This window comes from Phascolarctos cinereus, unplaced genomic scaffold, assembly GCF_003287225.1.
Source record: "Phascolarctos cinereus isolate Bilbo 61053 unplaced genomic scaffold, phaCin_HiC Scaffold_9;HRSCAF=440, whole genome shotgun sequence".
Classification (NCBI taxonomy): Eukaryota; Metazoa; Chordata; class Mammalia; order Diprotodontia; family Phascolarctidae; genus Phascolarctos; species Phascolarctos cinereus.
In genome coordinates, this window is record NW_027556402.1 from 261,909,717 (window position 1) to 261,933,674 (window position 23,958).

The 23,958-nt window shown below is 40.9% G+C and overlaps 2 protein-coding genes across 2 annotated transcripts; both read left to right on the forward strand.

Annotated features, from left to right (window-relative positions):
• The first annotated feature begins 7,770 nt into the window (after positions 1-7,770).
• Positions 7,771-8,772, forward strand: LOC110197187 (mas-related G-protein coupled receptor member X1-like). Its single transcript, XM_020970877.2, has one exon. It carries the CDS (start codon positions 7,810-7,812, stop codon positions 8,770-8,772), a length of 963 nt encoding a protein of 320 aa, XP_020826536.1. The 5' UTR covers positions 7,771-7,809.
• Positions 8,773-22,678: 13,906 nt separating this feature from the next.
• Positions 22,679-23,666, forward strand: LOC110197155 (mas-related G-protein coupled receptor member A2B-like). The gene has a single exon (XM_020970833.2). It carries the CDS (start codon positions 22,704-22,706, stop codon positions 23,664-23,666), a length of 963 nt encoding a protein of 320 aa, XP_020826492.2. The 5' UTR covers positions 22,679-22,703.
• The last annotated feature ends 292 nt before the right edge of the window (positions 23,667-23,958 follow it).

Genomic DNA, 23,958 nt, shown 5'->3' on the forward strand with positions numbered 1-23,958 from the left:
AACTCTGATTATATGAAATTTAAACAAAACACATGGCATATAGTAGGCACTTAATAAATGTTTAATGACAATTTAGAGAAACATGAGAAAACAAACTGATACGAGTTCAAGTGAGGTGCATGGAGAAAGCATGTTCATTTGCAGCAAAAATACAAATAAAAAGGGGCAAAAATAAAGAAAGTGAACATGTATAATTACAATGCACAAGAGACTTGGTCTGAGAATAGAAAGTAACCTTCCTTCTCTTCTTTCCAGAGCTGGGGTGGGGGCGGAGAGTGTTATGTTGTAGTTGTTCATCCATCGTCAGTCCTGTCTGACTCTTTGTGATGTCATTTGGGTTTCTCTTGGCAAAATACTGGAATGGTTTGCCATTTTATTTTCCAGCTCATTTCACAGATGAGGAAACTGAGGCAAATAGGGTTAAGTGACTGAGCCAGGGTCACACAGATAATAAGTGTCTGAGACCAGATTTTAACTCAGGAAGATGACTCCAGGCTCCAGGCTCCATGACTCCAGGCCCAGCACTCTATCCACTTGCACCACCTAAGTGTTGACTAGTTTAGTTGAATTTATTTTTTTTTCCTCTTTCATTTACAATGACTCTCTTGCTGTTTAGGGGAAGGGAAGGGATACTTAAAAATAAAGATGATGTATAAAAAAACCAGAATGTTCATGAAAATATTTTGGGAATAAAATTAAATAAGTTATATTACTAATATAAGAAAAAAGGAAAATCATATTTCACAAATGAATTCGGAGTAATTACAAAACAAAGAAAAAGGAAGGGAAGGAAAGGGAGAGGAAGTCACTTAAGTTCCCCCATTCCTCAGTTTCCTCACCTGTAAAATCAGTGTATTGGACTCGATGGCCTCTTAGGACCCTTTCAGCTCTAAATCTATGTGCCTGTGATGCACTGGAGAAAGGTTTCCTTACGTTAGCTGTAGCTCCTTTTCTAAGCAAAGAGCTCAGACAAAACTGGAGCTCAGGAAAAATTACTGGTGCCTTAGTCACACCTGTTGTATGGAAGAGTTGGTTGGTAAAAATGTTAGATTTTTAGATAACATTAGCCTGAGTGACCACAAAGTTTGGGGATGGGCAGGTCACAAGGCATCAGAGGAAGAGGGGGAGATGAACAGTTAGCAGAGATAGTGAGATATCTCCCCTGAGAGGACATCGTTTAAGATTCCCCAGAGTCTGATTGGCCAGTGATGTTGCACAGGAAATCACAGGATTGTCCAAACTTTTGATAGGTTTGTTCTGTCTCCAAGTCTCATCAGAGTGTTGTGAAGACAAACTCATAGTCAGAGGACAGAAGATTATCTCCCGATCAATCACTGCAGGGAAGTCAATTCTGGTGAGTGATTCTTGACTCGAAGCCTTTTATCCTTTGCCTTTTGGAGTATAGTATTTAAAGCTTTTCACTGCATCTTAGTAGTAATTACTAATTCATGTTTGATCCTGACTGTGTCTCTTTGGTACCTGAATTCTTTCTGACTGTTTGCAACATTTGTTCTCTTTGACCTGGTATCTTTGTGTTCGCCCTGTAATGTTCTTGTGAGGCTTTACTGGGGAGTTTCTTTCAGGAGCTAAACAGTGAATTCCTTTTATTCTCCCTTTTACATTCTCCTAAGAAATCTAGGCAGTTTTCTTTTAAGATTTCATCAGATATTGTGTGTAGGTTCTTTGGTTTTTGGTCAGGGATTTCAGGCAATCCAGTGATTTTCACTATATGTTTTCTCGGTCAGCTGTTTTTGCTATGATATAACTTATATTGTCTTAGATTTTTTAAACGCTTTTTTCCTGTGGTTATTGAGTGCGGTGCTAAGCAGGAACAGTTCACATTGGGGGAATACAAGCTATCAGGGCTCCCACAGCGGCCTGAAACAGGGCGAAATCTAATCACTGGCCTGCTGGTCTGAGGTCTTCAAGTTCCCAGTTGGGTTTGGATGACAGCAAACGAGACAACTAGGTGGCCCAATAGACACAGTGTCACACCTGGAGTCAGGAAAATGAATTCAAAATCTGGCCGCAAATCAAACAATCCTGTTATGCCAAGACCCGATGCCCTTCACCACCCTCTTCACCCTCTTGAGTGGCAATGACAAGGCTCAAGAACTCATCTCTCACAGCCTGGACGTCTAACATTGGGAAGTCAAAACAACTGTTACTTATGTTGGTTTGTTAAAGAGCTAGCAAGATGCAATTTGGGGGGTTGTTTTGCTTTGTTTTGTTTTCCCAGCAAGAAGTCACCAACCCTCTGTGTGACATTGGGCCAATCACTTTGCATCTCTGGGGCTCCGTTTATTCAACTGTAAATGGAAAAGTTCTCTAGAAATTCTCTAAAGCAGAATACAGCCCCAAATCCTACAATTCCATAAATGTATCCAGATTCCTTGTAGGTAAATGCTCTTCAATAGTGACTAGGCCCCAAAGTCAGTGGTGGCCAGGCAAAGTCGTACAGATTGAACAAAAGGCTAAATATCTGCCATGGGGAAAAGACCAGCTTCCAATCAACCTGTACCCTGGCCCCCCAGGCGTATTCAATTCAATGCAGTGAACATCTATTAAGTACCTACTGTGTTCTGGGCAATACACCATTTCCTTCTACAACTCATTTTACAAATGAGGAAACTAAGGAAAATGAGATTAAATGACTTACCTGGAGTCACGCAGCTAGTAGGCGTCAGTCCAGAAGTGAACTCACAAAGGTGAGGCCGTACACTCTATGCACTATGTCGTCTAGCTTCCTACCACTACCACCACCTCCAAAAAAAACAGCACTTATTTAATCCTCAAAAACTTGTTTTCATCAACCCCCTCTCCACTAAGTTTCTCTGCCCAAGGAAGAGAAAAGGAAACTCACCAAGAGTTTCCTGCAATCCCCCAAAGATGGCAGGATTCAGACCTCTTCCTCTCCTGCTTCCCTGCCTGACATTAGAGTGAGCCTAACTCCATCCATGGGCTTTGGGGATCCAGGAAGTCCTGCTGGTCCTGCCCTTACCTTCTCAATTAGGTTGCTTTCTCATGAGCCCTGAAGTTCCTCCTCCACATAGCTCTGATGAGGCAGGAAGGGCTCTTGGCTACCAATTCCCCTCTTCTATGGAAGCCTGAGTCTAAATGACTCATAAATACATTAAACAAATTAACATCCTGTCACCGATCATTACAGTCTATGTCAAGTGAGCTGGGAAGTGGGAAGAGTAGAATAAATCCTGATTATATGGAATTAAAGGAAGACCAAGTGGACAAAGTTTTGTTTGTCTTCTAATCCTTGATGATAGTTTCCGTTACCCCTAAATTTTCTCTCTTCCAGATGAAACAACCACAATTTCTTCAAAAACTCCTGATATGCTAAGATCCAAAGCCTTTCACCATCCTCATCACCTTCCTGGGTGGCAATAACAAGGCTCAAGAAGTCATTTCTCTTATCCTAATGATAAGGTGTTTGGGTGCTTGTACTGGAACCCCAATTTCATGACCATGTTTCTCCCTAGCCTCAGAAACACTGTCCCTGTCAGTTTCTGCTCAGCCCAAGGACACTGTGCCTAGCAATTACTCATGAGTGGGCCCCAGCAAGGCCCTTATCTCTCTCCCTGGTGCAGTTACAAACAGCATCTGAAGGAATTATCAATTTGAACTGGCTTTGCACTGAGTCATAAAGATATTCTTATGACTGCCCTACCTCATTATCTACATCCTAGACTCCTCATTATCTATATTCTAGACCTAAGATGGATGTATATTCCCTCCACCATCCCTACATCTATCTTTTCAAACAAGACATTGACTTGTAGCAGACTGGACAACTCTCAGTTACCCCTGACTGCTGGTTAACTTAGTGATGTAGCAGGCCTAAAACTAAACCTCCATGTGGCCCCCTTTGTGGGCTTTTCCTAGTGAACTCTGGGTAAAATGCCTATGCATTAGATACAAAAATTGCATGTTCCTTTAAGAACTGACCACTTCTTAACCACTCCCTAATCCCACCCTGAATCACCCAGTTAGCGTATTTGGCACATGTTTTATTATATTTTATCCTATATAACCTTTAAGTGTACCCCTCTAAGGTCGCAGGTTCCTTAAGAATCCTTGCCCGCTATATAGCGTAACAATAAATCTTTGCCAACTTGACTCAGAGAATGCTTGAGTCTGTGAATTCATTCCAGACGACACCATCCTCTGCTCCAGTCTTTGAGCAGTCTCAACCTCTCAGACCACAACACTAACATTGTCTAACATTGGGGAGGCAGGCCATCTCTTCATTATTTGTGTCCATTTGTTAAAGAGCTACTTGGAGAGGACCAGTGTCAGTTTCTGCTATTGATTATGACCAACCAAGAGTCATTATCTCTGCTTGCCTGCCAGAGAGATTGTGATAGAAACGAGTACGTATGTCCATGAATACATGTATTTGTTATAGATAGATACACATATACACATATACATACACAAAAATATTGGCAGCATATATAATAATATGATAATATATATTACTATAGTTCTGTGTGAATATATGTACATCAACATGTTTTCACATGAATATGTATGTGTATCTTTGCATTACGAAGATTTTCTGTAGTCTAAAGATGCCTATGGACTCCTCCTCTAGAATAATTTCTTAATAATATAAGAAAAAATGGAAATTCAATTAGAGGTTAGTGAAGATAAAGATAATTTCCCTCCCTGAAAGTTCACAGAACAGCTAAAAACTACTCAAGGACACTAAGTTAAGATTGCCTAGAATACATAGAAATGTATGTACATACATAAGTGGGTACGAATATGTGCATTATATTGCGTGCATATATGTGTGCATTACTATATGTTCATATATGTATATTGTATGTATATGTTTATTACTGAATAAGTGTATGTGTGTATATATCTTCATAAGTGTATATATATACTTTTTCCTTATTACCACCTTAAAATCCAGGACTCTTACCTGTACAAGCCTCACCCCAATACCCACCTGTTGTCTAGGGAAATCTGAGGCTCTTGGATTTCCACAGACAGCTGAGCCAGCAGGAGAATGTCCAATTTCACTTTCAGAAAAGTTCTGTGAGAGCTAGAAAGGGAGCTAATGAACCAGGGGGCCCACAGGGGATATTTCTTCCCTATGTTTCAGGAACCATGACTGATAACTATGCAAGGATAATGAAAAGACCAATAGATTGAAGATAATGGACCAGACCAATCCAACAATAATTCCCCTAATGCCCTTGTGGTGGTTACCTTGGTGGTTAGAGAGAATCAAAGTCTTTACCAGAGAAACACCATTTAGGAAGCTTTGCTGGACTTGAAGGCTTTGGGGATTTCATCTAGTGAGGCCAGTGTCTGGAAAATCCCCACCCTTGGTGCCTGAAAGCAAATAGAAAGTCTTTTTCTGTTGGCCTATATAATTCAGAGAAGATGGAGTGAAATATAAGGATAAGAGGGTAAGGGCCAAATCCTGCCCCTATCCCACCCCTCATGCTCCAGTGTCTGGCCAGGAGATTCCTAAGGACAAGTACAGGCATCAGCAGCAGGACCAGGCACAGGAGTCATCAGGAAGCTGGAGAGGAAAAAGGGAAGTTCTCCATCTGAATCCCTTCCTTGTAATTCTTTGTCATCCTTGGATCTACAGAAGTTTTTTTCTGTGAGTTTAATTCTTTGTTTATACATTTACACTGATGCCTTCAATGTGCACAGCTGGAAAACCGGTCAGTTTGGGAAATGGGGGTGGCAGATGTTTCTGCTTCTATGTTCTGTTTTCTTTTTCCCTTGGAGACAGGAGCAGCCCCCAACCTTCAGACACTTTTCTTATGGCCCCCAGCAGGGAGGGAGAGGGGTTTTTTTTGAGTGCTTCAGAAGCCCTTACAGCCTGAGGGTGTGAAAGTTCTTGTTCCCAATCCTCCAGGCCCAGGATCTGGCTCAGGGGGAGTGGACCCCATATCTCCTTGATTTTCTTCTGTTCTCAGTCTGGATGAACAGACCCACCCTTTTACAGGCATTTGTCCCAAAAGCAAATCATGTCTCAATACAGAGGTGCCGAAGCCACAGCCATCCGCAGTCCTGACACCTGCAGTTGGCCATGTTCTGTGCTGGTCAATTACCGGGTTTGGCAGAGGTGTGCACCTGCTGCTGCATGCTCCTCCCCTCTGCCCACCCTCAGTAGAACATCAGCTACTTCAGGGCAGGGGCGGTTTCATTGTCTCTGTATTCCCAGCCCCAAGCCCAGGGGTGCAAATCATTCTGGGCTCACTATCCGCAAACTGTATTGAGCAAATGTTTTTACAGTTTGGCACAGAAAAACAATAAAGAAATAATTGCATTTCCTTCCCTCCTACCCACAGATGAGTGTCTGTGGATGCAGAACACTGTGCAGTACACTGTTGGACTCAGTTCATATGATGGATTGTTCTGCTGAAATGTTTTTCTCTTCTTTTCTTATTCTTCCTTTTTTGAAAAAATTGACTCTATGGGAGGCAGTATATAGAATAAAAATTATGTAAAAGGAAAATTTATTTATAGGCATTTTAAAATATAAATAAATGGATGGATGAATTTATGAATTAATAAAAGTAAATGGATAAATAAATGAAATCATACATGCTTTAAATGAACAAACAAATGCATGTTACATTGAATTTAGTGGTTCAGCCCACCTCTAGGCCTGTCAATATAGGTTGTAGAAGAAGTCAAACCCCCACATCCTAAAGAAAGAGCAGAAAAGAGAAGGCAAATGGAGGGTGAATTGAGTGTGGTCAGAGAAGAAAGGAGAGAGAAATCCAACCCCAGTCTTCTTCAGAAGACTCTTTTCTGTGCCTCACTGTCACATCATGACAAGAGAAAGGAGGAAGGGGAAAATGAAACAAGCTTTTCTTGAGGGCCTACTATGTGCCAGGTAGATTGCTAAGCACTTTACAAATGTTATCTCCTTTGATCCTCTCTAAAACCCTTTGAGGTTGATGCCATTATTGATCTTGTTTTAGTTGAAGAACCTGAGGGAGACATATGTTAAGTGACTTGTCCGGGGTCACACAGCTAATGTGATTAATGAAAAGTCTGAGACACACACTTTCTTGGTAATTAATAATCAATTTAGCAACTGTAGCTAGCAAATAAGAGATTGCGGTCACTGGCACAGCCTAGAAGCCAAAGATGTGTCATGCCCCGCCCCCACCTCCTCTGAGAGAATAGAATGTTTCAAAAGCCTTTGGAAGGGTGGGAGGCCTGAAGACAGAAATCAACTCTGATTGGTTAAAAACCAATGAAGGGGTGGACAAGGACATGGGCTAAGAGCTTCACCTCCACTTGCTGAGGGTGTGATGAGGTTCAACGGCCTCAGTATCTGGACAAAGGTATCCATCTCTACCTGGACAATGAGCAATGAACAATGATGGAGCAAGAATGACAGCTACAAAAGATTCTTTTTGTAAGATCTAGTTGGCTAGGGTCCTACCTATGATGGAAAAGCCTGTACCAGGATCTCATCCATCAGCAATGTCCTTCAGAGACTGACTAACTAACGTGCAGGTGGCTGGTTTCTGAATGATGAAATAGGAGAGGAAAGTCTTAATCCTAATTGAATGTTTGGCTGTGAATATTAGAGAAATACTCATTTCTCTCACTCATAAGTGTCCTTGCTGCAGCCTCATACCTCTGTGAACTGGTGTACCGCTTAGCTGCTCCCAAAGAGAGGGAGTGGAGAGGAGGAGGCTCTGCCTCTTGAAGGTAGAAATGAAAACTCCCTGACTTGCTTCTGTGTCTGTGTGTCCTCAGGGCCTCTGAGAGGAGCAGGGCGTCCTGGGGCTGGGACCAACCACCATGGCTGCGTCCCCCACATCTGAACAGTTGGAATATGTTCACAACACCACAGGGGAAAGAAGTGCAAACGCGAGTTTCGTTCTTGCAGCACCTAGACAATTTGGCTTAAGTGACTGGATGTGGGCCCTCTGCCTGCTCATTGCCCTGGTTGGGCTGGTGGAGAACAGCATCGTCCTGTGGCTTCTGGGCTTCCGTATCCCCAGGAATCCCTTCTCTGTCTACATCCTCAACCTGGCCGGGGCCGACGCCCTCTTCCTCTGTTGCTCCTTTCTGATCTCCATAGATAAAGTTGTTGCCTATTTGTACAATTCTGTCACGTACAAGGTAGTGGCCTATGTCACATACATGTTCTACAGTGTGGGCCTGAGCTTCCTGTCAGCGATCAGCACCGAGCGCTGTCTCTCCGTGTTCTTCCCCCTCTGGTACCGATGTCACCGCCCCGAGCAGATGTCTGCAGCTATATGCGCTGTCCTCTGGGCTCTGGCCAGCCTGAGTGGGCTAACAAATTTCGTTGTTTGTTTTTATGTGCATACTCCACATTTCTGTCACGACTTCTTCATCATCGAGTTGGTGTGGTTCATCCTCTTCACATGTGTGCTGTGCGGGTCCAGTCTGACTCTGCTGCTGAGGGTCCAGTGCAGCTCCCAAAGCCAGCAGCCCCCCAGGCTCTACCTCCTTGTCCTGCTTACGGTCCTCGTGTTCTTGTTCTTTGGCCTGCCCCTGGAAATAGGAGATTTCATAGCGCGCTACGACATAGTTTTCATGCCCCTTTGGCTTCCTTGGCTCCTGGCCTGTGTGAACAGCAGTGCAAACCCCCTCATTTATTTCCTCCTGGGCAGCCAAAGACATAAAAAGAGGGAGCCCCTCAGGGTGGTCCTGCAGAGGGCCCTGGGGGATGAGGGGGAGGTAGGAGGTGAGACTAGAGACACTCCCCACGCCAACACCGCTGAGATGTCATCCTGAAGCTAAGAACGAAAGATTCAGACTAGAGAGCCCTGGAAATGAGCTCCTGCCCCAGGCCTTTCTGCAGCCCACCTCCTACTTCCCTGGGAGGGAAACCATGATTCCCTTTTCCATTGCTTTTGTTGGTGCCTAGGGTTTGAACTCTAAGTGATGGACAAACATTTACTATGTGCTGGGCAGTGCAGAGGATAGAGCTCCAGGGCCTGGAATGGGAAGACTTCAGTTCATGTCTGATCTGAGACACTTACCAAATATATGACTTTGGGCAAGTCAGGTAACTCTGTGTGCCTCAGTTTCTTTATCTGTAAAATGAGCCAGCAAAAAAAAAAAAAGAGGCAAACTATTCCAGTATATTTGTCAAGAAAACCCCAGATGGGGTCACAAACAGTCACATGACTGCACAAGAAGACTATGCCAGGCACTGCGCTAAGTGCTTTACAGACATCTCACTTAATCCTCACAATATCCCTGGGACATAGATGCTCTCATGATCTATCTCCATTTTACACCTGAGGAAACTGAGGCAGGCCGAGGTTCAGTGACTTGCCCAGGCTCCCAAAGTAAGTAAATGCCTGAGATTGCGTTTGAACTCAGATGTTCCTGGCTCCAGTCCCAGTGCTACTTTGGAGACCTCTAGCTTGCTGGAGGCTCCTTTGCCTGGGGAGTCAGGTCCAGGGCCTCATGTGTCACCAGCCCAAAGGAAGACGATGCCAATAAATGACCACTGGCCCTGTCTTGAAGAGTAGAGAAAGAGGAAAGACATCCTCTAGGGCCCCATGTCTCCCTGTCCTCTCCTAGAGAATCTCTTCAAATGAAGGCAGAGTCGGGGGTCAGACTCCTCAAGGCTCTGTGGGCCATGCTCCCCCACCTTGTCTTCTCTCAAGCTAGATCCACCAGGTTCCCTCAAGCCTTATTCATCCTCCCCTTGCTCTAAAAAGAGTAGATTCCAGCTCAGCCATGTCCCTATCCATTCCCTGCTAATGCTCCTTTCCCTTCCCCCCTCCCTCCATCATAAGAGTTGAGCCAAATGCTTCTCTCCCTCAAAAGGTCAAGGCTGAGGCTCAGCATCCTCTCTTCTTTCCAGTCTGGTTCTCTAGGCCTCAGTCTCTCTGAATCTCTGTTTCTATGTTTCTGTGACTCTCTCAATTCCAGTCTTTCTTTCACTCTAAATGACCCAGTTATTAATGAGGGCAGTTATTATAGGTTCTCATATATAGGGCATACCCTAATGAGACCAAAACAGGGAAAAGAGACAGATCATCTCACACACATACATATCACACACACCCCAAACACACACCTACTCAACATATATACATACCACACAGTGCAGAGAGAGAGAGAGAGAGAGAGAGAGAGAGAGAGAGAGAGAGAGGCATTGAACAACAATCTCCTATGGAATATTGCAACTGTGAGAGATCATTCAGCCTCCATTTGGTTCCTCCAGTGACAATGACCTTACTATTTTCTCAGTGGTCTCAGCTCCCATATTTTACCTTTTTCAGCCATGAAATGGTCTAATTGTATGGTGTTTTTCACTTCTATAATTTATATAATCAATTCTATTAATAATTTTCATCTAGGTAAACCATGCTTGCATTGCTTGTATAAATCTCACTTGGTCATAATATATAGTCTTTGTAATATATTGTGATTTTTTTAACTGGTATTTTGTTGAGAGTTTTTACATACATACTCATTAGTGAAATTGGTCTGTAACTTTATTCCTCTGTTTTTAATTTTCTTGGTTTAACTATCACTATAATATTTGCTTCATAAAAGGAGTTTGGTAGGATCCCTTCTTTGCCTATTATTCCAAATAATTTATTTAGTATTGGAATCAATTGATCTTTAAATGTTTAATAGAATTCCCTTGTAAATCCATCTAGTCCTGGTATTTTTTCCCTAGGAAGCTCATTTATGGCCTATTCAATTTTTTCTAAAATGGGTCTATTTAGATATTCTATTTCTTCTTCTCCTAATTGGGCAATTTATATTTTTGCCAACAGCCTTCCATTTCACTTAGATTATTAAATTTATTGGCATATAACTGTGCAAAATAACTCCTTATAATTGATTTAATTTCATCTTCATTGGTATTAGATTCACACTTTTCATTTTTAATACTAGTGATTTGGTTTTCTTCTCTCTTTTTTAATCAAATTAACAAGTTGTTTATCTATTTCATTTTTTCCTTAAAATCAACTCCTAGTTTTATTTGTTAATTCAATGTTTTTATGATCAATTTTATTAATTTCATCTTTAATATTTAGGATTTCCAATTTAGTGTTTAAGTGGGGATTTCTTGGGGATTTTTTTAACTGCTCTTTCTCTATTTTATTGATGGAAGTATTTGAAGATATAAACTTTTCTCTCATTCTTGCTTTTGCTGTATCCCACAGGTTTTGGCATGCTGTCTTGTTATTGGTATTTTATTTAATGAAATTATTAATTGTTTCTATGGTTTGTCCTTTAACCCACTCATTCTTTAAGATTAGGTGGTTTAATCTCCAATTAGCTTTTAAGGTATGTTTGGGTGGTGCTTTATTAAGTATAATTTTGTTGCATTGTGATCTGAGAAGGATATTTTTAATATTTCTGCTTTTAACTCTAAAATGTTTGTATGCTAATATATGGTCATTCTTTGTAAGGTTACCATAAACTTCTGAGAAAAAAAAGGGAATTTCTTTCTATTTCTACTCACTTCTCTCCAGATATCTAACATATTTAGCTTATCTAAAATTCTATTTTTTTTACTTCTTTCTTATTTACTTTTGGTTAAATATTGTCAGGTTCTGAGAGGGGAAGATTAAAGTCCCCCATTATTATAATACTACTATCTATCTCCACCTGTAATTTATTTAATTTTTCTTATAAAAATTTAGATGCTATTGTATTTGGTGCATATAAGTTCAGCACTGATATTGCTTCATTGTTGATGATATCTTTTATCAAAGTATAGTTACCCTGTTTGTCACTTTTAATTGAATCTATTTTAGCCTTAACTTTGCCTGAGAACATGATTGCCACCCCTGCCTTTTTTGCACCTGATGAAGCATAATAAATTCTGTCAATCCTCCATTTTTAACCCTATATATCATCCATTTCAAATGTTTCTTGTAAACAATATATTGTTGGATTCTGATTTTTAATACATTCTACTATCCATTTTCCATTTTAACTTATCCAGGAGAGTTGAGTATAATCCTTCATTTTATAAAATGGATATTTAATTGACTTAAAGACTTTCAGGTATTTTTGACAAAAAGACCAGAACTAAATGGAAAATTTGACATAGAAGATCCAGAAGAAATATAAGGAAAGCTTTAAAGACTAATTATAAGGGACTCATTAAGTTAAAACACTTTGTTTCTTAGGTATGAAAATGTTGTCGTCATTCCTAAGACTGACATCATTACCAAAGTAGTTTGAAAGAAAGGCTGGGCTGAGTTAAGTATGATAGGATAATTCTAAAAAACAAAATTGGTTTTTTTCTTTTACGTCATTTTATTGTTCAATATCATGCTCAATATCACCACCCCATTCAGAATCCATTTTTTAAATGAAAAAATAAAACAGAAAAAGAAAAATACTTCATTAAGACAAACTATCTTATGAATTATGTCCAAGAGTATACACAGTATTCCATAGCCCAATCACCCACCTGTGCAAAGGAGGGAAGGAAATGCAGTTAACACTTTATTGTTTTTCTGTGACAAACTCAAAAAGTATTTGCTCAAAACTTACTCTTAATTTTTTTACTTTTTTATTTCTTTAAATTAATTTTTAGTTTTCAACAATCACTTTCCCACACTTTTGAGTTTTAAATTTTCTCCCCCTTTTTTCCCACTGCCTTCCTCAAGATGTCATACAATATGATATAGGCTCTACCTTCATTCCTATTAAACATATTTTCACATCAGTCATGTTGTAAAGAAGAATTAGAACAAATAGGAGGAACCACAAGAAAGAAGAAACAAAACAAAAGGGAAAAAAAGATCAAATAGTATGCTTTGATCTGCATTCAAACTCCATAGCCCTTTCTCTGGATGTGGATAGCATTTTCCATCATGAGACTTTTGGAGATGTCTTAGATCCTTGTATTACTGAGAAGAGCTAAGTCTATCAAAGATATTCATCACACCACATGGCTATTATTGTGTACACTGTCCTCACTGTTCTGCTCACTTCACTCAGCGTCAGTCCATACAAGGCTTTTCAGGCTTTTCTGAAGTCGGCTTGCTCATCCCTTCTTATATCGCAATAGTATTCCATTACATTCATACACTTGTTCAGCCATTCAAGGCACAAGTGGATGTGACTTGAAGGGCCAATTGATTAAAAATCACACAAGTTGGACAAGTGGCTGTCATGCATGTTGCCACTAGGGTGGTGTCTGGAGTAACCCACTCTTGCTCAATGAAATCTGTTAACTCTTGTGTGCCACAATGACACCCCTTTAATGAACCAAAGAATATATACCTGGTGATAGAATTTCTGGGGAGGAGTGGCTTACCTTCCTCAGTCCACTCAGACCCAAGAGACCTGTATAACTTCTTCACTACAAGTTCATGCACAGCAAATAGTTGGTTCAAAACAATAGCACTAAAAGGTACACTTACAGAAGTTTACAAAGAATCTCAAATGATACCCACTTATTCAAAAATTTCACTTCTCCACTTTCAGAGGCAGTTTCTTAGATGGCAGTGCTGATAGGTTTCACACTACCCTGTGATCAGGGCTCATCCCAAGGAACTTCACAGACAAAGATCTCCTAAAAGGACTTCACCATACTTTTCTCCCAACAGTAAGTTATTTCTTATTGTTATCATCATCATTATTACTACTACTACTACTACTACTACTACTACTACCACCTAGGTTTTTTACACAAAATATGTTCTAATAACCATATAAGAGATATATTTATAATGTTACAGTATTCATATTGAAAAGAGGAAGAAATATGCTTTAAAAACTTTTCTTAAGTGATAATAATTTAACTAAATACCTTCCAAATGTATTAATCCATAGAAAGGCATTTCTCTCATTACACGTGGCATTTTCATGCTAATCATAGCAGTTTACATAGCCCCCATGCAGTACCAAGCTTTTTCTGTCTTGAAAGTTGCTTAATCCTGTTTTTAGTAACACTTTAAAATATTTAGTCTATGATTTCCAAATTCAGTCAACATTACATGCCAATTAGAAACAAGTACCTGTAAATGAGATGACATTTTGTTCACTTGTGTTCCTACAAGGTCTGAGCACTGCAGTGCTCACCCTTTACACAAGCCAGGTGCTGTGGTAAGCACTGTACAACCACGTATTTCTTCCAACCCTGGCAGATAGGTGTAAATATTTATTATTCCCTTTGCACATACAAGGACTGATTAGATTCTCTCATTTATTACCATTACAATATTTTCAGCCCAATCAGTTTTGACTTAGAATGATTAGTGACAATAACTCAACTTCATTTTTCTCAATATTCCATTATTTTTATTTTGCTTATATTCAAAATATTCATGGTGCTATTCCCAATTTCTCATTACTGTACCTTTGTTTCTTTGAGTTACCCAAAGAGCCAAACCCATTCCTCTAAATTTTCAATAATTGATCCTTTACCTTAAGTATTTATACCAGAGCAAAGAGACAATCCTTTCTCTATCAATCAATTAATATGCATTTTACGAAACTTACTTGGTACTCTTACATTGATTAGGGAAGAAAGACACCTAGCAACTATCAAAGGGCATTGCTTTCAAAAAACATTCTGAAATCTTTTCTGTTTCAGTGGGATGAAGATGCTCTCTGAAATCTCCTTTTCAAAACTCTAAAACCCTTTACTTTGAAATCCTGGATTTACCCTCTCAGTGCAAACAAACTCCAACTTTGTTTACCCTAGGACTCATCCTTCACTTTTCTTATTTCCTCAATGCAACATTACTCTTTCTTTCTTCTACTCACTGAATTCCTCTAGTAAACCCCTTTTTGGTCCTTCAGTGGTTACAAAGGCTCAGTTCATCTCAATTTCTTTAAGGGCTTTTGGGCAATTAGAATTAGTTACAGTCCCATAATTTTTTGTAAATTGCAGGCAAATAGACCCCCAAAACAACTCACTTAGCACAAGTTCCTCATTATAGGGTGACACAGATTTCAGTAAGCAGGATGACTTGAGAAGAAATCATCTTTCTCCTCAACTTTGATGTCTTTTTTGCTGGAAAGGCATTCATTCAGCTCTTTTGGCAATGCTCAAGGGGATCAGACAAAGCCTAGCTATGGCACAGGAATAGAACAGAAATTGAACTACTGCAAAACTATCTGATAGAGATTGGATTTTTCTGAAGGGCTCAGGGTGCAACTTTTTCTCCATTTCCTTTCAAATCACTCAAAATTAAGTCCATTTATTTTGGTTTTTAAATAATTTGCAAGCTCTGCTTTTCCTCTCTAAATTTCAGGATTTTATACCTTTACAAACCATATGCTCATTTCAATCCAATCTTTAGTGATCTTGGCATTCTTGACCATCAGTGACTATGCTCACTTATGGCTTTTGATGGTTTTCAGAGTAGCCAGCCTTACTTTTAAAGCTGCTGTCACTGTAAGCTGCTCCAAATGGCCTTGGTGTGGTTGTTATAAGTGCTAATACCATGAAAGCTCCTAAGCACCTTTCTCTCCTATTAAAGGGTTACAGGGCTCCACCCCCAGCACCCACTCTCTGGAGTTGGTCTCACAGTGCTCTGCTCCTCCAGTCACAGGTGCCACTGCCAGCAATGTTGCCTTTTCCCCATTCCCCTTGTTGTGTAAACTGAACTATTCCTTATATTTTGAAGGCTTGGGAAACAGGGGATCCCTGCCCTGAAGTCACATGGTTCAATCCCCTTCAGCCTTTATGAGAGGTTTCTAGAGATCTGTTCACAGGCTTGGTGTCCTGGCTCAGGAAGACTAAGATTCCCAAGGAGGCCCTACCTAGTGGCACCTCTATTAGGTGTTCATGCACTTAATTTATTCCTGTATCTATCTTTCTTTCAGGACATATTCTTGTTTAATTCTATCCTCAATAATTCTTTGCTTAACTTACTATGGCTTCATTTATGTAATTTAAACTTACTTTCACTAACCAGTTGGTTTCAACACAAGTTGTACTGTGTTTTTAATTTACCTAAACAATTGCCTTAAACTGCAGTAGAATCATTAAGCTTCACTTACCTTCCGTTACTATCTGATTTCCAAACAAGTTTTCTTTCTCTGGGAGCACTTTGGAATCTCCTTCTATCTGGATTCCTAATCAGGACTTTTCTGGTGCCCTTGGATTGGTTGTTTAAAGGCAGTAAACAGAAGGGTAACTGAACCCCAATTCTACGCACTTTCATTTTTTCTGAACATGGTCTAAAATTTCTTTGTCCTCGCTTCTAATAATGAAAATTCCTTCCTGCAATAAACTTAACCCAATTTCCAGTAGTTTTTAAATTTGCCTTTATTCTACTCTAAAATTAAAACCAGTTTCACAGATTGATACCCAAAACTTCAGACCTAGAGATTGGCTACCAGAAACTTCTTCAGGCTCTGCAAATGGGTTTCTTCTTTAAACTCTGAGTTGCAAAATTATTTAAGCTGACACGAGTTTTATTCTAATTTCTCCTATACTGTACCAAAAGTTTTTCTTATTCTAACACTTCTCTGAATTCCTATTTCACTGAATCTCTCCTGAACATGTCTCCTGACTAACAAGACAGTTCTTAGACTGCAAGGCTCCAAATCAAGTTTTAGCCATTTTCAAAGTTCCTTTTAAGAAATAAAGGATCTGTGAACTTGTTGTTTTGGTTACTGTTGTTTTCCTTAAACTCTACAGAGTTTGATAGTACCTTGTAAGCACATCAAAACACTTTATGAAGACGCCTAAATTATAATTTAGAAAGGAAAGAAATTTCATTAGTCTTTTTTCACAAATTTGGTTTCCAATCATTTTTTAAACTTAGTTTACAATTAATTTCTGTATCTGTCTTTCATCTCAGCAGTCTCCAACATGGCCAGTATTGTGAACAGAGAAAAAAGAGAGATTTGTCCTCCTTTAAGCCCTTTTTCATTTGTTTACAGCCTGTTTCATTTGATCACACCGAAAGAAAAGGTTTAGGTAAAACATGTGTTAGCTATGAGTTAGCATAAAGCATGATTGGCATGACTCAAACAGACACTAATTTCCCATTCTCTTAAAGGTCCCTTTCTATCTGACGTAAAGATCCCGTTATGCCTGAACTTGGTTTTATCATTTACAAAGCAGACCCACACAGAGCATAGAACAAGACACAACATGAAATCAGGACTGAACTTCTAGTTTTTTCTCCAGAAGATTTTGGAGTCAAGATCTTACCTGTCTCCTCTATTAAGTAGAGAACTTGTGACCATCTTGTGGTTGGGGTCCTGCTGCCAGCCTAAGATAATTCTTCTGCTTCCCAATTATGTTAATGCGTTTAGAATCTTATCAATAAAACGTGTAATTTAGTAACAATACAAATTGCTTTACTCTAAGTTGCCAATTGCGTTCACCCATTTAAAGTTCATCTTATATTTAGAAGTCCCTGCAAGATAGAAGAGCTGGTTAAAGTTCCATTCCTCTAGACCATAGGTTTCCAAAGTGGGTAAAACCACCCCCTGGGGACACTGGAATGATTGGGGGGGAGCAGTGGTAGTAGCCTCAGGGGCAATTAGGGGTTATTGAATAAAAATAAGGGGGAAGGGGAAGCATAAGAAAAGAGGAGAAGTTAAGGAAATTTTGAAAAACAGTATATGTCTCATTGTTGTGTAACAGAGTTAAATACATAATGATTATATTATTTTCCAAATAAACACACAAAACGCCAGTTATAACTGATCTGTGGTCAAGTCTGTCTTAACAAGCAAGTGTTGGAGTACGTGGAGCATTGTCAGGAAGTCCAGCATGCATCAGCAGGAATATGTGCTTATAATGACATGTTTACCATATGACACTATATGATTACATGACACAATACTGTGTCACCAAAATTTCTATGCAGGAAAAAACAACAAATTTATAATGAATTATTAAATTTGAATTGTGTCATTTTTTAAAAATTGGTTTTTTTTTGAAATGATGCAATTTTTTTTAAAATGGTAAAGAGTTAAATGAAGCAGATTTCTGGAGGGGTGTTGAGTAATATTTTTTAAAAGTGGGTGGTAGAGCAGAGAAGTTTGGGAACCTCTGCTCTAGACTTTTTGCCAAAGTTCCTTTATAAGTGAATATTCAGCAAAATTTCTCCCAGTTCCCCTTTCAAACTTGCTGAACATTTAGTTCTGATTGTCAATGACCAACTTCATCCTAAGGCAGTAGAAGTGACAATCACCTTTCCCTCTCCTCATCTCTGTAAAATGAAAATGAGCCTTCTTCCTGGGCCAGAAGAGGGGCGGATTGCTCTCTGATTGGTCACAGCCTTGACAGTGAGGTGAGGAATCTCTCCCCAAAGGCTGTCAGGTCTTCCCTGAATTACTGCTCCCTCAAGGTGGTGTCAGAGCACTGGGGAATCACTCCCCCAAGCCCTACCTATCCAGTTACTGGTCATAGGGTCCTCTAGATGGGTACCTCACTCCACTATGAGCCACTGAAAGTTCCCCTTAAACCAATTTCAGAGATTTCTCCACTAATGACAAAAAAGATTTAATAACTGCTGGTTGAAAGAATTTAAAGTCATAAAATCTATTTTAATCCTGCCAACCAGAAGTTTTAAAATCAGCTAGGTGGCCAGCTGGCTGAAAATGAGGCCCTAGCAATTCCACTGCTGAATCTCTCTAGTCTTTACAAAATGAAAATAAGAAAAATGGAGGGGGAAAAACAGCAGTCTGTGTAGAAAAATTGGGGCCATATATTTTAAAAATAAAATGAAATATGAGTGCTCCAGACCTTATAAATTTAGACAGATAAGTCACAAGCTCAAATAGTCCCTCTTAGCCCAATCGAGGGCCCTTCTTAAAATGAATTTGGGCTAAATCAAGGTGGACTCACCAATCTTGAAGACTTACTTCAGGCTCAGAGAATGTGGGTGCAAACAATGAGGGGAGTCCAACCTTCCAGGACCCATGTCTGTGGGGAAGCCATCCTCAAAAATCTAACCCCTTAGGGCAGCTAGGTGGCACAGTGCATAGAGCTCTGGCCTTGGAGTCAGGAGGACCTGAGTTCAGATCTGGCCTCAGACACTTGACACTTACTAGCTGTGTGACCCTAGGCAAGTCACTTAACCCCAATTGCCTCACCAAAAAGAAAGCAAAAAAAAAAAATCCAACCCCTTATGCACTTCCTTTTTGGGTCCCTTGAAGGGACTGGCCCAAAAAAGTTGAGGTCCACACATTGCAGTCCCATCTCAGAGTGCCATTAATGTGGAGATTAAAATTGTTCAACCTACAACAAGAGAGACTGAGGCACAGCTCTGATCCAATGGTACTTTGTTAAAGTGTCATTGACCCCTCTAATGAAGTAGACCTCATATCTTCCTCCTGATCTAAGATGACCCATTCTTCCAGTTTCTGATATCTATAGAGTTTAATACCCAAAAGAGGCACGGCAAAATACAAAATCTCATTGGTTGACAAATGATGCATAAGCTTAAATAAGTAAAAGTGATATATCATCAGGGTCAAGAGTTGGGTACAGTAAGGAATATCTCCATTTACTAGGTGGTCACAAGATGGTCACTTGCTCTGGGACAAGTGACAGAGATCTGGAGGTACAAAAATAAGTTGGAAGATTTTCTACATAATTTAGTCATCTCTGCCACACTGGGTCACACTGCCACCATGACAAGGAAAAACAAGGGTGAAAGAGCCTCTAGTTAACTTCCTATGATTAAGCAACTGAACCTACAATCTGAAGCTCACAGCTCCGGAGCCTAATATACAGAACTTATAATCACTACACCTTTAGAATCACATCAAATTGATTAGCACTGATTGGAATAGAATACAGGTCCAAAGGAATTATTTCTCAATACAAGTGATTGGGGAACAGTCACCCCATCTCTCTGTCACTGAGGATCCCTGCCTAAAGATGATGTTGTAAAGGAAGGAAAGAAAAGGACAAGATCTGAGACCCTAAAGATAGCAAGAGGACAAGTATCAGATTGGATCTTCATGGACAGCTGAGCAAAAAGGAAAATACACAATTTCAAATAAACTAAGTGGCCCACAAGGGATATTTCATCCTTACACTGTAGAAACCATGACTGATAAATACCCAAGGACAATGGGAAAAAACAGTGGATTGGGGATAATGGGCCACACCAATCCAACAGTAACTCCACTGATACACTAGTAAAGAGACAGGTGTTTAGAGAGAAGCTTTATCTGGACTTGAAGGCTTTGGGAAGTTCATGTCCTGAGGCCAGTGTTTGGGAAATCCCCACCCTTGGTGCCTGGAATGCAAATGGAAAATCTCTTTTCCTGGGCCTATGTAATTGGGAGTAGAGGGAGGGTAATATAGGGGTAAGAGAGGAACTGTCCTGAATCCTGCCCCTATCCCACCCCTCAGGCCCCAGTGTCCGGCCAGGAGATTCCCGAGAAGGACAGGTGCAGGCATCAGCAGCAGAACCAGGCACAGCAGTCATCAGGAACCTGGAGGGAAAAAAAAGGGAAGTTGACAATCTGGGGCCCTTCCTTGTAATTCTTTATCATCCTTGGATCTAGTGAAGATTTCTCTGTGAGTTTAATCTTTCCTTTATACGTTTATATTGATCACTTCAAAGTGCATAGCTAGAAAACTGGTCACTCTGGGAAAGGGGGGAGGGCACAGAAGTTTCCCCTATTGTGTTCTGATGTTTTCTCTTTCCCTTGGAGACAGGAGCAGACGCCAACCTTCAGACACTTTTTCTTATGGCCTCCAGCAGGGAGAGAGAGTTTTCTTTGGAGTGTTTCAGAAGCCCTGCAGCCTGAGGGTGTGAAAGTTCTTGTTCCCAATCTTCCAGGCCCAGGATCTGGCTCAGGGGGAGTGGACCCCATATCTCCTTGATTTTCTCCTATTCCCAGTCTGGATGAATAGACCCACCCTTTCACAGACAATTGACCCTAAAGCACATCATTTGTCAATAAAGAGGAGCTGGAGGTATAGTAATCAGCAGTCCTGACACCTGCAGTTGGTCATGTTCTGTGCTGGTCAATTACCGGGTTTGGCAGAGGTGAGCACCTGCGGCTGCATACTCCTCCCCTCTGCCCACCCTCAGTAGAACATCAGCTACTTCAGGGCAGGGGCGGTTTCATTGTCTCTGTATTCCCAGCACCAAGCCCAGTGGTGAAAGTTATTCTGGGCCCAGTAGCTCAAAAGATTAAGTACTGAGCAAATGTTTATTGCCATTTGACACAGAAAAAATAAAGAGATCATTGCATTTCCTCTCTTGTTTCCAGAGGTGGGGGACTACGGCCATAGAACACTACGTAGTACACTGTTGCACTTAGTCCATATGATGGTTAGTTGTCCTGAAATACTTTTTATCTTCTTTTTTTATTCTTTGATTTTAAAAAAATTCACTCTATAGTGGGACAGTATATAGAACAATAGAAATTATGTGAAAGGAAAACTTATTGATAGAAATTTTAAAATATAAATAAACAAATGAAAGATTTTATGAATTAATAAAATAGTAAATGAACAAATCAATGCATGCATGCACACATTAAATGAATAAATAGATGTCTGTTGCTTTAAATTAAATCGTTCAGTCCACCCTATCTTGTTCACATAGGCTATAGAAGGAAGCAAAACTTGCATATACTTTAAAAAAAAGCCAGAACAGAGAGAAAAATGAAGGGCAATTTGGAGGTGAAGACCATTGCGTGTGGTCAGAGAAGAAAGGAGAGACAATGTACTCCCAATCTTCTCCAGAAGACTCATTTCTATACTTCATTGTCATTATGACAAGAGAAAGGGGGAAAGGGGGAAATGAAACAAACTTCTTTTAAGGGCCTACTGTGTGCCAGGCACAGGCTTAAACACTTTACAAACATTATCTCATTGGATTCTCTGAAGAACCCTGTGAACTTCGTGCTATTATTGGCCTCATTTTACGGTTGAGGAACCTGAGGGAGACAGATGCCAAGTGACTTGTCCAGGGTCACACAGCTAATGTGACTAATGAAAAGTCTGAGAGAAGTAATTTCTGGGTAATTAATAATCAATTTATTAACTATGGCTAGAAAATAGCAGATTGAGGTCACTGGCATTCCTAGAAGCCAAAGATGCCTCCCCTACCCTGAGAGAATTGAATGCTTCAAAAATCTTTGGAAGAGGGGGAGGCCTGAAGGTAGAAACCAAGTCTAATTGGTTAACAATCAATGAGTGGTGGACACAGAGATTGCCTGAAAGCCATCAGCTCTACCTACTGAGGGTGCTGCGGTGAGGTTCAGCTGCCTCTAGCTATCTGGACAAAGGTATCCATCTTTATCCGGTCGATGGATAATGAACAATGGTAAGGTAAAAATAACAGCTACATAAGATTGTCTTTCCAAGATTTTCTAGTTGGTTGGGGTCTCACCCATGATGGAAAAGCATGTAGCTGGATGAATTTGGCAATCTCATCCATCAGCAATGTCCTTCAGGGATTGACTGAAAAACCTAGAGGGGCTGGTTTCTGAATGAGGAAATAGGAGGGGAAAGTCTTAATCCTAATTGAATAATTGGTTATTAATATGAGTGAAATTATCATTTCTCTCACTAGTAAGAGACTAGGTTTTAATTCCTTTCTTAGTCTAGAGGCCAATACCTCTGCGCACTGTGGTGCCACCTAGCTGCATCCTAGAGAGAGGGAGAGGGGAAGAGAGGCTGTAACTCTTGAAAGTAGAGATGGGAGTAAACCTCTGGAAAAGTCCCTGATGCACTTCCTTGTCTTTGTGTCCCTAGGGCTTTTGACCTGGGGCTAGGACCAACCAGCATGGCTGCGTCCCACTCACCCGAGCTGTGGGAATATAGTCATGACAGCGCAACGGAAAGAAGTGCAAATGGGAGTTTAGTTCCTGGGGCTGAGACACCAGGAAAACTTTTTTCGGGTGACTGGATACGGATTCTCATTCTGCTCGTTGCCCTGGTTGGGCTGGTGGGGAACAGCTTCGTCATGTGGCTCCTGGGCTTCCGCATCCAGAGGAACCCCTTCTCCGTCTACATCCTCAACCTGGCCGGGGCTGACTCCCTTTTCCTCTGTTGTACCTTTCTGGTCTGCATGTATGAATTGTTTAGATATTCACTTCTTTCTTTCATGTACAATATAATGCGGTACCTCATGCACGTGTTTTACACTGTGGGCCTGAGCCTCCTGGCTGCAATCAGCTCCGAGCGCTGTCTAGCCGTGCTCTTCCCCCACTGGTACCAATTTCGTCGCCCCAAGCATACATCTGCTGCTGTGTGTTCTGTCCTCTGGGCTCTGAACGGTCTGTTTGAGGTAGCAGATCATGTCAGTTGTTTTTTTGAGCATCTCTGTCTCCCCTACGTTATCATCGAGTTCGTGTGGTTCATCCTCCTCACCTGTGTGCTGTGTGTGTCCAGCCTGACTCTGCTGCTGAGGGTCCAGTGCAGCTCCCAACACAAGCAGCCCCCCAGGCTCTACCTCCTGGTCCTGCTCACGGTCCTCGTGTTCCTGCTCTGTGGCCTGCCCCTCCAGGTGCAAGATTATATACATCCCTTAGACGTAGTTTTCGAGCCTTATTGGATCTGTCAGCTCCTGGCCTGTGTGAACAGCAGTATAAACCCTGTAATTTACTTCTTCCTGGGCAGCCAAAGGCATAAAAGAAGAAGGGAGCCCCTCAGAGTGGTCCTACAGAGGGCCCTGGGGGATGGCCAAGAGTTGGGAAATGAGACTAGGGACACCTCCCACACCAACAGCCAGGAGACATCTTTCTGAGGCTAAGAACAAGATGCACAGACTCCAGAGTCCTTCAAATGAGTCCCTTGCTCCAGGCCCACCTGCAGCCCCCTTCCCACTCCCTGGGAGGGAAACCATTGTTCTCCCTTCCAACCCTTGTGTTAGTGCCTAGGGTTTGAACTCTAAGTGATGAACAAACATTTATTCGGTGCCTACTACATGCAAAGCAACTGGACAGTGCAAAGGATAGAGCTCCAAAGCCTGGAATGGGAAGAGTTGAGTGCAAATCTGGCCTGAGACACTTACCACCTGCATGACCCCGGATAAGTCA

What these genes read in the sequence shown, in the direction of transcription:
- LOC110197187 (XM_020970877.2), top strand. Translation starts at nt 7,810, where the DNA reads ATGGCTGCGTCCCCCACATCTGAACAGTTGGAATATGTTCACAACACC.
- LOC110197155 (XM_020970833.2), top strand. Translation starts at nt 22,704, where the DNA reads ATGGCTGCGTCCCACTCACCCGAGCTGTGGGAATATAGTCATGACAGC.